The sequence below is a fragment of the Wallemia ichthyophaga genome (assembly GCF_000400465.1).
Source record: "Wallemia ichthyophaga EXF-994 unplaced genomic scaffold scaffold6, whole genome shotgun sequence".
NCBI lineage: Eukaryota > Fungi > Basidiomycota > Wallemiomycetes > Wallemiales > Wallemiaceae > Wallemia > Wallemia ichthyophaga.
In genome coordinates this window covers 1-13110 of record NW_008806279.1, presented here as the reverse complement: position 1 = coordinate 13110, position 13110 = coordinate 1, and the positions used below count along the sequence as shown (strand labels likewise).

Genomic DNA, 13110 nt, shown 5'->3' with positions numbered 1-13110 from the left:
TTATCAAAAGGGTTTCAAGTGAATGTTAAGTAGGTTGAGTGGATTAAACAGGTTGAAACATATGAGGGATGTCATTAGTATAAACAAGCTTAATGTGACTAGTACCGTTGGATTCGATAGATTTAAGAATACAAACGCTGAGCCATTGGTTGTTGATATACAGTGCAGTACATCGGTACAAAACGATCTCGATAAGAGCATAAACTACGCAAGCCTAACGAATTCTATCAACCAAGCCTGTTCTGGCACTTATTCCAACCTCAATTCTCTCGCAACTGCCATTTCACGCGCCACCTTCTCTTATCAAGGCGTGGAAGCCCTAAATCTTAAACTTTCAAAGTGCAAAGGTCTTTTGAAAGGTGTCGTACAGTATGAGCAGGTACAGGACGCTGGTTGTGCGTTTAATGATACCTACCACGTCTCTGGTATTGACGTAGACACTATCATTGGTATACATCCCTGGGAGAGGCAGTTTAAGCAGAAAGTAGTCTTAGATGTTAGTGTTCCTGGTACTGACTATTCTCATATCCTACTACTCATTGAAAATCTCATCAATGTACGTCAATATCCAAATTTTCACCTCTTTTTTTTATCACCCCAACAGTTCCTCCAAAACTCCTCCTATCACGTACTCGAACATCTTGCTCTCGATGCTGCAAAACTCGCTGTTGTCCAGCTCGCCCACCCGAGCATCACCATCAAAGCTGCAAAACCGAGTGCACTCACTTTCGCTGATTCTGCCAGTGTGCAAGTGACGCGTACAGCTGCTGACTATAATGTTTCTCCAAATGTCTTAGAAGATCACCCCCGCACCACCACCGCTGTTCTCTCTCTCGGCAGCAACCTCGGCAATAAGAAGGCCCACATCCACAGCGCACTCTCGCAACTAGAGAAGCGTGGAGTGGGGAATGTAGTTGACACATCGCATCTCTACGCTACTGCGCCAATGTACGTACACGACCAGCCTGCATTTCTGAACGGTGTGTGCAAAATAACCACTGCGCTGCACCCACACACGCTCCTTGACTCGCTCAAAGAGATTGAGAGAGATCTAGGCCGCGACATGGAGGGGCAGGTGAAGGGTCCGCGTCCCATCGACCTCGATATCCTCCTGTATGGCGAAGAGTGCGTGCACACGGACACTCTGCGTGTCCCTCACGCGGGCATGCGTGAGCGCGCCTTTGTGCTACGGCCTCTCGCTGACATACTCCCCAATTATACACCTATAACACACTCCCTCACTACCACGCAAGCCCTGCAGCGTATTGGGGATGGCGACAACGCCGTTCAACTCGTGCTGCCCGTGGGTGACAGACTCTTCAGCTTGCGCGGAAGGCGGTGGGTGATGGCCATCCTTAATTGCACTCCAGACTCCTTCTCAGACGGCGGACTCAACTTTACTCTTGAAGACGCTCTCGCGAATGCAACTAGAATGGTGCAAGAAGGTGCGGATATACTCGACGTCGGCGGCATGTCCACGCGACCTAATGCCCCAGATGTATCTGCGCACGACGAGGTACACCGGGTAGTACCGTTGATTAAGACGCTGCGTAGCCAACACCCCGATGTTCTCATATCTGTGGACACTTTCAGAGCCAGCGTCGCACGCGCAGCTGTAGAAGCAGGTGCAGATATAGTCAACGACGTCAGTGGGGGGATGGCTGACGAGGGTATGTTGGAGACGGTGGCTGATTTAGGTGTGCCATATATACTTATGCACATGCGCGGTGACTCCTCCACCATGACATCCCTTACGCAGTACGACGCTGGCGTAGTCGAAGGCGTCAAAGGGGAGATTCAGCAGCGGATGCAGAAAGCCATGGAGAGCGGTATACGACGCTGGAATATTATCATAGATCCTGGTCTTGGATTCGCCAAGGATGTTAACGGCAATTTGGATATCCTGCGCAATCTCTCCCAATTCGGGGGTAGATGTACATCGAGTGATGCTTCTCTGGACACAATGACACCAACACTCACCCCCTCACCCAATCTTAAACTCTCGCACATGCCGCTGCTTGTAGGACACTCACGCAAGGCATTCATCGGTAAACTCACCAACGTCGATACGGCCAAAGATCGCGTGGCCGGTACAGCAGCCACGACAATGGCCGCGTTGGCTGGTGGCGCTGATATAGTGCGCGTGCATGACATCAAGGAGAGTGTAGACGTAGCCAAGATGGCACGAGCAATGTGAGTGGTGTGGATTGCACGACTAATAAAAGCGATAGCTAACCAAGCACACTCTGCAGATATGACAAATGAATTATTTCTAAGTCCCTTTCAAATGTACAGCCCAGAAACGTTTACTCCTCTCCGTCTCTTTCCACCTCACTACATTTGTATTTGTACCCAAACCCAACTGCGTTTCAACACTGCGGATAATGGATTCCTTCTCGGGGTCACCCACACGTTTATGTGCTGAGCTGTTCGCAAAGACCACCGATACTTTGCCTTTCTGGGAGAGAGTGTCGTGTGCTTTCCTCAATTTGTGCGATAAGTCATGCGAGCTAGTCATCCATGTTAGTTGTATTTCCTTTTCCATTTTGCTCTTAGCCTTGCTCGCTGCTTTCAATTCCTTCTCCCTCCCTGCTTTTTCTTTCGCCTTGCGGTATTCGTCGCCCTTGTCTATAATTTTAACTAGCGGTGTGTCTGCACTCTGTGACACCAGCTCTAGGCGGTATTTGCTTCGCTCTAGCCGGCGTAATACCTCACTGCTATCCTCTGCTCGTTGAGGCTTGCCAGTGAGTGCATCTACAACAGAAATTCTATCAAAAGCGTGTACTATTTCTGCATATATTGCTTTGTGAGTTGGCTGCTTTGCCGTGCTCTCACCAACCCACCTTCATCTCTCAATCGCTCATTCGCTTTTAGTTGTACAGATGTTGTTGAAATCCCTCGTAGAATTGTTGAGGGTGTGTTGATGGCCGCGATTGCTGGTATTTTGCCAAAAATTCGCTGCATTTCCTCTTGACGTCAGTTGAGTGTTTGCTTACGACAGTGTGTGGTGGATTGAGCAAGGTGAAACAACAAAATACTTTTGTGATTAGAATTATTACAGCTAATGCATGTCTATCACACTGATAACAAGCCCTCATAACTCTGACTCATAGGTCTATCGAAAATGAAATTGCAAAAAAAATGGAGGTACGGGGAATCGAACCCCGGCCTCGGTCTTGCGAAGACCGCGTTCTAGCCACTGAACTATACCCCCTTAACCGCTATACTACGCCAATTATCCAGATTGAAAATTTGCAACGTATATATTTCCAAGTAAGAATACAAATCTAATGAAAATTTGAGAACATTCTGTTTTTCGATAGTTTTGTGCCTTACAATAAAACCGAAAATTACCAACTAAGCTTTAAAAAGCACACGAAGTATAACACTTCAATGAAAGTTATGTATGCATTTAACCATATATAACAAAATTCCTATCTAAGCAAAGTATCTGTCACCAAAGTCACCTAATCCTGGAACAATATAGTTGTGCTGATCGAGTTGCCTGTCCACCCATCCAGTAATAATCTTCATCTTTGGGTATTTTTCATACATAACGTTGAGACCTTCAGGTGCACTGAGGACATTCAAAAAGACAATCTTCTCTTGCTGTACACCTCTGCTTAGCAAGACTTCAATAGCTCTAATCGCAGATCCACCGGTAGCTAACATAGGATCTAAGAGGAGAACGAATCTTTCGTGAATATCTTCGGGTAACTTGGCATAGTAGAGATGTGCTTCACCCGTTTGTTCATTTCTTTGTACTAACACTTTACCAATACGCACACTACGCAAACACTCCCTTAAAGCACTCTCCATTGCCTCACCCGCTCTCAAAATAGAGACACCACACACCTTACCTTCAAATCCAACACCTTGAAATTTCTCGCCAGTTTCTGTAGTAATATGCTTTGGTATTGTGGGTAATACGTTAAGTCCTGATTCAATTATAAGTCTGATCAACCTGTCCGCATAGAAGATGAATTCTCCTCTTGATGTCGTCTTGTCGCGTATGATTGTCATTAAGCCTTCTAGTTGGTTTGTGCGTGGTAATCTGTGTGCATTTGGTGGTAAATTGGTAGATTCGGACATGATGGTAGTTCAATTCATCATCTTCACACAATGATGAGCACAGGTTATGCATATAATTTCCATATCAAACGTTTTTATGAGCTAAAGTGGCTATATTGTCAATTTTCCTGTGAACGCAGGCCTTATTTGCAGCATGAAAATCTTGAACAGCTCGGACACCATCAAAGCGCACATCTACACTACAACTAAAATAAATGCAAAAGAATGCAATAGGATACAAATCGATGTGATCAAGGTATAGAAGGGATGTTTTTACATCTGCATTGGTTCAGTACTTAGCTGTGACACGTTATTTGCACATGTGCTTATCTTGTTATGGTCATTGTTATGGTCATGATCTGTGCAGCCTTTCCAATTAAATAGTGCGTCTTTGGCCATCTGTGATATTAAGCCAAGTTGGCCCTCAACGGCTATGCGGTTGCTAGATCGTACTGCTTTTGCAAGACCTGAATCATCCTCTGGCTTCTCAGCAGCACCTCTTCCATAAAGTCCCATTTCAGCTGCTTTTAGCTTGGCTTGAAGATCGGTAATTTGATCAGTCAAGTATGCTCGATTCTTTAAGTTATATTAGGTGTGAAATCAAGTGATGATTTTGTGACTCACAGTGACGAGATTGCTTTGAGCGAGCGTGTTGACCCAATACTTGCTCCAAAGCAGGTCAAGTACTTTTTTATCAAGGGTGCTTTTGAATATCGACACTTCAAGTTGATAGTAAGCGTTTGCGTGAACACCAAAATCTTCAATCTTTGACTGAGGGATGTTTTGATCAACTGCTGTACTTGTCGGTGGCTTATAACCCTCAGGATAAGTTCTAAAAGCGCCAATGTCGACTCTGCCAGCTGAGATAGTTCTATTTGGATCAATAACGACAGCAACCCATGGATCCTGGAACGTCTGATTGGTAGACTGAGTGGTAACGTCTATACCACTAAGCCAGCAACCGTAGCCTGGGTGGGAATGATACCAACCTAGAGCATTCTCTGGCTTGTTGACAGACTTGCTGCCATTTAACCAGTTGACCATGAATTCATTAGCTTCATTTGAAGCATTAACGCGTGTTTCAGTACCCTGAATGATACATTAATGTGTTTCAGTGTGTATTTCTGCACTGCAACTAACCTGGACAGGTAAAGCGAAAGCATCCATGATAATCATTGTATCACCTTCAATCTTGCCTTGCATAAGACCCATAACTTCATAAGGGACGCCAGATCTTGCGTGTAGAACCATTTTGATAAGTGCAACTGAACTAATCTTGACACGCTTGAAATAATGAGGATCTTGCCTCCATGGACGCTTATTGTTGATTTCTCTTTGTGCGTTATCATCGTAAGAGTAGATCTGGTCGATCTGGGTGTGGATAAGCCAAATTAATCGATAATCTGAAAACCAAAGCGCTAACCTCCTCAACGTCATTCTCCAATTCGAAAGTTTTCATGGCCACTGAGGAATCCATGTTGTGGTTGAGTTGATGGTTCAAGTCAAACGATCATCACAAGTTGATGAAAAATGAGTTAGTTTAAAGCATTTTGAAAACCAGACTAACTCATACACACGCAGTGCTCAGCTTAAACTCATCTGTTGCTCGTGTCATCCCACCAACCTCAACGTTTGCAAAATCATTCACTGTAACTCGTCATCGATATCAATGGAATTATTTAACACCCTCCACTGATCCTGATTTCACTCTATTCGAACCAACGGATTTACACACTCTATCAAATACTCCTCAAGTAAACAACCCTCCTCCTTGCTCTGTTCTCAAGAAAATGGCACGCGAACATCAGTTCATTGCTGCTAGGGAAATTCTCAGCGATCTCCGTAAAATGCATGTACGCATTCGTCAGTCTCATTACTACACTGTCGCTGCTATCGACAGACTCCTTCACAACGACATGGATGGAACATTGGCTTGGATTCCTCTCATTCCATCTCGCTCATTCCACTCCTCACACATTTTGCACGTCTTCTTCTCCACGAATCCATCTAACCTCGATGCTTTGGCTTTACTAGGACAGAACCTCTACTTAAATAGCAATCAAGTTACGCACATTCTCGCTCATCTTACCAGATTCTCTCAATCCACCTATAATGTTGTTAGATATCTTGAAGAGCAGGAGCTCAAGTCTTCCATTTGGCACAACAAACGTGATGTTCTCCTCAATCAACTAGCCCTGACCAGACGTTTCGATGATCTCCACAGCACTCTCTATAGATGGCAGAATACTGACGAACACGGCAACAAGATAAACGAGTCTTTTCAACAATACGTGCCTAGTGCATTCACGGCGAAACTTATTATTCAAGAGGGTATAAAGAATAATGCAAAGGGTAAACTTCTGCGACAAGCTCAGCAAATTATGTCCAAGTATTACCCCCAAGAGGCTCTTAAATTGTCAAAATCTCCAACACTTGGGCCAAGATCCTCATCCAATCAAGTGGAACAGCAACTTGCTCAAGAGCTCTCATTGCTTCAACCTAATTACAAGACTGTTCGGCAGCTCGAAGAGAGTTTGTTCGCCGATGCGTCTCTACCATCGGCAAAAGCGATTGCATCTTTGGTGTTGTACTATCAAAACAAACTACACACTACTTACATCGCACCAAGACTCAAAGCATTGAGAGAGCGTCTCCTCAATCGACCTCATTTGAAGCAACGAGCTAAATCGTTATGGACATTTTCCAGAATGTATATGCAGTTGTCAAATTCCTCTCAATCACCCGATCACAAGAAGGACATTAAAGCAAAAAGAGCCCTAGCAATTTTTTTAGAAGTTTACCTACCTATTGGTATACCAAAGACACTGATACCGACAAAAGCTTCACTTAAATTCGAAGATATGCTCGCGACATACAAGAACAAGTCTCAACCGTTGTTGCTATGGCCTGATCCATTTGCTCTAGGTGCGGCATATGCTTCGATACTCATCATGAACAAAAATGACATGAGTTTACACAACAACCTCTGGTCAAATCTCATGTCACCACCAGTGTCTACGTCAAACAGGTTCAACTTTATTATACCACCCTCAATGCGACCAGACTCAATGTCATGTTTGCCTTTCCTTCACGCCTTCTCAACCAAGCACAGTGCAGATAGAGTCAGAGAAGCGTTAGAAGACATGGCAGCCAAAGGGATACCATTTGCTATGGAGGGCGTTGTTACACTACTCCGTGCATACGCTTCCAGAAATCGCATTCTTAATGTGCAAATGATGTTGAGATGGCTACAGCACCAAGATAGTTCGTTCAACATACCTCATTGGACACCACCAAATGATACACAACTGGATACGATCATCTCCCACATTCTACCCTTCGCACCTGAGAGATCTCAAACAAGGGCTTATTTGGATATGTTGCTACAGCAAAATGGCGAGATTGAAAGTAGTAAAACAAAACACGCTACCATGTTAGCGAATTAGCAACGTAGCACGTTAGCAAATATCACTTCTGTGAATTACACACTTTCAAGCGATAGATGCATTGTACTATAAATATATTGCATTAGACTTAACACTGCAAGTTCTAGTGGGATGAATAAATAGGCTATGAGCTTTAAAATTACAATAGCTTGCGTTAGTAAGATTAGTTGGAGTATGCAGGTATGTCAACGTCAAATTCATTCAGTGTCAACATTCTCGTCGTTTGGTTCTGCTTCTTCCATCTCATCATCGTCGGAGTCCTGAACGCGATTTGCAGGTCGTGGTTGGGGACGGGCTTTCCTCGTTGGGCCTTTCCTTCTGTCTTCATCTTCTTTGTTCATCGTAACATCGCTTTCGTCGCCGGAAATGTCTCCTTCACTCTCCTTATCATCTTCATCCCAATTATGCTTTTTCTTGGCGCGCTTTGCGGGTTTCCTTGTTTTATTACCACCTTCTTCAATTTTCTTTTTCTATGCGGTGTGGTTAGTATAGTCAAACAGCCTCATAGTTTACCCACCCTTGGTGCTGTATGTTTGGTAGTGTTACCCAGCTGGCTCTTCATTTCTTCAGTCAGGTACATCTTCTGAGTAATCTCGCGCTGTACATCGCTATTTGGTAGTGCTTTGAATATATCAGTTGAAAGCTTTACTTTTCCTTCATATGCAGTCAAAGTCCACTTCTTGTTGTGTGCCAATGTGCTAGTGAGATGCTGACCCAACTCGCTCAAGATGTACAGATTCACACTATTCTCTTTGGTCGTTATATCCCTTACTGTCTTCAGCCTTCCAGCCAAGTGGTACAACAAATTGATGTTTTCTGAAGTGGCTACCAGCTCAAGGTAGAACGTTATATACCTACACTGCATGTTAGCATTGTTCTTTGACCGTCTATGTCTTACTTTGCTGTCGCTTCAATATCAGCGGGGTGAGCAGAGAAGTCTGGATGATGTGCGAGCGTGTGTAACAAACGATAAAAGATCATTTCGAAAGCGTTCAAGCGAATTTCTAGGTGAGATGGTTAGGAGTGCAGCTTTAAAAGGAAGACACCCACTCGCTGTATGACGACGCAGCATGGACTGAACGTAAATCTGACCGCTGGTGACAATATCTGGAACTGGCTCATGGGCAGTGAGGAATATACAGACGTTGTAGTGATGTGGAAGCTTAAAGTTGGCAAGGTATTTGATCAGCTTTTCTATAAACGTCCTGCGAATAGTATAAGCAGCATCTTGCATTCCACCTGACATTAACAAAAATCTCGGTCTGACTACTTCCTTCTCAAGTTTCTCGTCGTGTGCAATCTTAATCAATCCAATCAGCGCCCTCAAACGGAGCCTTGAGCGTATACAGGCACTAGCCTTTGTTAGCCTTGATTTTGAGTGAAAATATGTAACTCACGGCGTTGTAAATACTTCGTCTTCGTTGTTGATTTCCGCAAACGCTGTATCCTCAGACTCGTCGTCCTCACCTAGCACTTCACCTTTGTTACGCAAGACTCGGGCATACAACTTTCCAATCTCCTTTGCAGTGTCCAACTCTTGATCAGGGTTGTTTTGATTGGCTTTTGCGATGTGCGTGCAAAGCCTCATGGCATCTAATTTAGCCATAGTAAGGTTATCGACTGCATCATCTTCAACCCATTCCAAGTCAGTGTCAATGGAAGGCTATCAACATGTCAATTAGAATTTTGAAATTAAATCTCGCACCTACATCTAAAGAGCTGTGCTGATGAGTCATGAGAAGGCTAGCGATAGTGCTAAAGAGTGACTCCGCGTGCCCATTTATAACATCATAAGCGGATTTAGAAGCCTCAGCCAAAAATGAAAAACTCCTCATCAATCGATCTTCATTGTTTAAATCTTCTTCTAACTTGATACTACTAGCTATCTTTTTGAGACTATCTTTGGCATTCTCATAACACGACAGAATGCGTGTGGCATACTTGACTTGCTTGCGCGTGCCTTCATCAACGAATCGGATGAGACGATCTATGAAACGCTTATCAGATTGAATTGAACTTCTGTCAGCTCTTGCAACTGCAGCCAGAAGAATGAGGGCTAGATCAGCTGATTTCTCGTCGTTAATGTGTCTGCTAAGCTCGCTTATATGACTCTTCAACATCAGAGGAGTGAACTTTGCGATAGCGAGAAGAATATCTTTTGCTGAGCTACTTCCCTCGACAGATCTCTTTAAAAGATGGGGTACAGACGACTTGTTTATAAACGGGTATGTGGTCTTGAGTAGAAGAGCGTCGAATGTGCCTGGTAGCGTTTTGCGTTGACCAGCTACCTGCTCAAGACGGCGATGGAGTTCAGATTGTGACTTTTGCAGTGTCTTAAAATCGCATTGTTGAGTATCCATAGCTATCTTTAAACTCTTGTAAAGACGGCTCTCGTTCAGCTTGACGAACTCTTGCAAATCACCTGTGGCTTTGGAGTCTTCTGGAAAGAGTCCGCCAAGGAACTTGATGTAGTTCAAAACGTGTTCTTTATTGTCATTGGTGCGATCGTTGTTGAATTCCTCGCAAGCTTCCACGAACCGAAGAGCATATGGACGTTGAGCACTCATAGTCAGTCCTGTCAACATCAGCAGTCCTTTCTTCTCATCTTCACCTAGATCCTTATATACTCGCAAGAAACGATCAACCCATGCACCCTCAGAATCAGCGTGAAGTGGTAAAATGTGTTTAACGAGTGTCCTTTCCACCTGAATCTTGATGGAGGCAATTTGCGAAGGAAGCGAAACAGACAGAGGTGCGAGTACAGCTCTTGGTATCCATCCAAACTTTTCCATCGCCGCGGTGTTGTTGATTTTGATATCGGCGTATGCTAAAGCGTACAGTCTGCCCAAACTTTCAAATGCATCTTGACGAACGAGTGCTTTTTTGTCTTTGCATCTCATCGCCAGCTCATCTAAGGTGCTCTTGGAGGTGTACGAGATTGCTACTTCGTAGGTGATCTTTTGGAAGAAGTGACAAGCGCCAGCTCTAACCTTATCGTCAAAGTCGCGCATTTTGTCAGTGATAGTTGTGAGTATCTCATTGCTGAGTTGCGGATGGGTGAGTATTATTGCTGAGGCGTACTCCACGATAATTCCTCTGATCGACGGTATTAAATCTTTCCTTCTTTCTATCCATGCACGGAAGGTATTTGGGTACTCTTTTGCGAGTGAATAATAGCTGGTGTCGGCGGTTGGCTCGCCTATCATTCTACCTAGAGTTCGCGTGCCCAAGTCACGAACATCGTTGTTCTCGGACAACAGCTCTGCCTCAAGCTGCGGTACTGTGCTGAGTAAGATTCGTGGTGAATGTCTATGAATTGCTCTGATAATCTTGTGCGCTGCCACTACCTCGTCAAAAGTCTTCTCCGTATACTCGTCGTTAACCAACTTTAGAAGAATCTCACTGAAGTATTGACAGACGCTCTTTTGCAACCTCTCTGATGTTTTGTTGCAGACTTCCACAACCAATCTATGCTTAGCTGAGTTCATTTTGGCCGTCTTGTCTGAGAATGCAATGAGCATTGACTCGAGTATGTCGTTGGGGATAGTGTTGGATTCATCGACAAGCTGAGCCAGGATGTCGGCCATGAATCCCTGCAGTCTCGGTGAAGTATCCACGCGTATTCCTTCTAAGAAGTCCTTGAAGATATCACCGACGACGTCTTCTGAGTTGGGTAAGTCACACACGAGAACTATACAACTAACGTCCGCCATTGTACGAAGTATGTAGTAATATCTTGTAAGCTGTTAGCAGTGTGCCGTATAAGAAGACATACGCCTACTCTTGATAGCACTGGACTTCGCTCTGCTTCTTATCCTTTGGTGGTTTCCACAGGTATGCTACTTGTCTGAATATAAATGAGAAGATGTCCTATTTGATTTGTGAGTTTGTGGTGATATGATATCAACACCCAACCTTGAGCTCTTGAAGCGTGTATGGTGCGTCAGGTGCACACAATCTCAGTATATCCACAAAAGAAGCCGCTACGAGTGCTTTTACATGCTTGTCCTTGTGTAAGAGTAGTGACTTATCGAGCAACTGCTTCGCGACTTTGTGCAAGGAAAGCGCGTCAACAACATCTTGGTCCCATTCTGAAAGCTCCTTGTGTAGATTCTGATGCCATATAAGCCACTATATCGCGGCCATCTCGCGTCACCCACTTGTAATCTTCTTAACAACTCGTTCGTTTGTAGTCCTAGGAATATTTGGATTAAATTATTTTGCACCATACTCTACGCACCCTGCTGTAATATCTTCTCCTTGAATTTTAGCTTCGCGAGTGCCATCGCGAATCACCGTTCACTTTCATCAGACGCGAGTTGAGAAATCATCATATAAACGGTCATGTGGAATATCCAGCGACATCAATGGCGACAAAAGGCGTGACAAATATGTATATATAAATCTCCTCGGTCGTTCATTCGATTGCGAGCGCGTTTGATGTTACGGTGACATTGACGGGCAGTATTTCATCAATTTAATTACAACATCAATACCTACGGCAATACCGCTTATTCAGAAAGCCGAAAGTACCCCAAATCTGTAAGAAAGTGACTTAAGCATCGCGTAATGAATCTTAGGCGGGAATTTGAAGAATATATCAGATAGAATACTTTACGCACATTGATTAAGTTTAGTCTCATTATCCGAGAAAAGGGTCATGTTTGATGATCGATTTATAATCATAGTGCACAGACCCATGTTTCATAAGGCTCGGCTATAAAACATATATATAAGATATGGCTTATCCTGCTCTTAAACACAATCCACAATCAACATGCTCTTTTCAATTGCCACAATCGCCGCGCTCACCACTGCTGCCTTTGCTAAGTGCAACGACTATTTGCTCATCTCTACCAGGGGAACTGGTGAACGTCAAGGTCCTTCAGCAGGCTTCCGCACCATGATTAGCGAAACTCTTAATCAAGTACCCAACGGAGAAGAGTATGATACGAAGTATCCAGCTGGTTTCGATCAGAATACTTCACTTGGAGTTATCGACATAATTAACAAAATCTCCGATGGATTACAATCTTGCCCAGATCAACGATACGCGCTTCTTGGCTACAGTCAGGGCGCTACTACTACACTGGACGCTCTCAACAGTAGCAATCTCTCGGAAGATGCAAAGAACATGATAGAAGCTGTCATTCTTATCGGTAATCCATACAGAATGCCAAATCAGCAGTCAAATGTCGAAGGACTTGGTGCCGACAACGCCTTTGGTGTTGCTAGTGCCTTATCTAAGCCAATTCCAGACTCGTTTGACGAGAGCGGAAAAGCTCTTGACTTTTGCTATAGTGTAAGTTGAAGTTGGAGTGGTTTACATTCTCTAATTTCTTTCCAGGACGACTGCATCTGCAATGTTGCCTGCACGGGCTTCAGGTCTGGCCATTTAAAGTATGGATTCGATATGGAAGTACAAAATCAAGCAGCTCAACATCTTATAGAGCACTTGAGCTAAATTTTGCGATAAATATAGGCGGGATGCCATTCACTTTTAAGATATCTTGTGTGCCTACCTAAAAATTCAGAAACCTTGAGGTCATTTTTCAAACGTTTATCTATCAGATCAGGTTAGCAAGCATTTAAT

General features: G+C 44.0%; 7 protein-coding genes and 1 non-coding gene across 8 annotated transcripts; 3 read left to right on the top strand and 5 right to left on the bottom strand.

Moving 5' to 3' along the window:
• Positions 1-61: 61 nt before the first annotated feature.
• Positions 62-2197, top strand: J056_003823 (Folic acid synthesis protein fol1; the record flags this gene model as incomplete). Its single annotated transcript, XM_009269032.1, has 2 exons — positions 62-556; positions 605-2197. 2 exons carry the CDS (start codon positions 62-64, stop codon positions 2195-2197), a joined length of 2088 nt encoding a protein of 695 aa, XP_009267307.1.
• A 75-nt stretch (positions 2198-2272) lies between these two features.
• On the bottom strand, positions 2273-2964 carry J056_003822 (uncharacterized protein; the record flags this gene model as incomplete). The annotated part of the gene is made up of 2 exons (XM_009269031.1): positions 2273-2790; positions 2844-2964. 2 exons carry the CDS (start codon positions 2962-2964, stop codon positions 2273-2275), a joined length of 639 nt encoding a protein of 212 aa, XP_009267306.1.
• A 178-nt stretch (positions 2965-3142) lies between these two features.
• Positions 3143-3214, bottom strand: J056_004989. The gene has a single exon. It is a non-coding gene; the product is annotated as a tRNA-Ala (tRNA).
• A 224-nt stretch (positions 3215-3438) lies between these two features.
• J056_003821 (Uracil phosphoribosyltransferase) lies at positions 3439-4092 on the bottom strand (the record flags this gene model as incomplete). The annotated part of the gene is made up of 1 exon (XM_009269030.1): positions 3439-4092. One exon carries the CDS (start codon positions 4090-4092, stop codon positions 3439-3441), a length of 654 nt encoding a protein of 217 aa, XP_009267305.1.
• Positions 4093-4344: 252 nt separating this feature from the next.
• Positions 4345-5548, bottom strand: J056_003820 (COP9 signalosome complex subunit 5; the record flags this gene model as incomplete). The annotated part of the gene is made up of 4 exons (XM_009269029.1): positions 4345-4647; positions 4696-5160; positions 5212-5442; positions 5495-5548. The coding sequence occupies 4 exons, from the start codon at positions 5546-5548 to the stop codon at positions 4345-4347; spliced, it is 1053 nt and encodes a 350-aa protein (XP_009267304.1).
• A 313-nt stretch (positions 5549-5861) lies between these two features.
• On the top strand, positions 5862-7517 carry J056_003819 (uncharacterized protein; the record flags this gene model as incomplete). Its single annotated transcript, XM_009269028.1, has 1 exon — positions 5862-7517. The coding sequence occupies one exon, from the start codon at positions 5862-5864 to the stop codon at positions 7515-7517; it is 1656 nt and encodes a 551-aa protein (XP_009267303.1).
• A 197-nt stretch (positions 7518-7714) lies between these two features.
• Positions 7715-11803, bottom strand: J056_003818 (Sister chromatid cohesion protein pds5; the record flags this gene model as incomplete). Its single annotated transcript, XM_009269027.1, has 10 exons — positions 7715-7987; positions 8035-8371; positions 8416-8521; positions 8568-8869; positions 8915-9180; positions 9227-11252; positions 11299-11387; positions 11433-11630; positions 11678-11712; positions 11758-11803. 10 exons carry the CDS (start codon positions 11801-11803, stop codon positions 7715-7717), a joined length of 3678 nt encoding a protein of 1225 aa, XP_009267302.1.
• A 491-nt stretch (positions 11804-12294) lies between these two features.
• J056_003817 (putative cutinase cut3) lies at positions 12295-12981 on the top strand (the record flags this gene model as incomplete). The annotated part of the gene is made up of 2 exons (XM_009269026.1): positions 12295-12819; positions 12865-12981. The coding sequence occupies 2 exons, from the start codon at positions 12295-12297 to the stop codon at positions 12979-12981; spliced, it is 642 nt and encodes a 213-aa protein (XP_009267301.1).
• Positions 12982-13110: the final 129 nt, after the last annotated feature.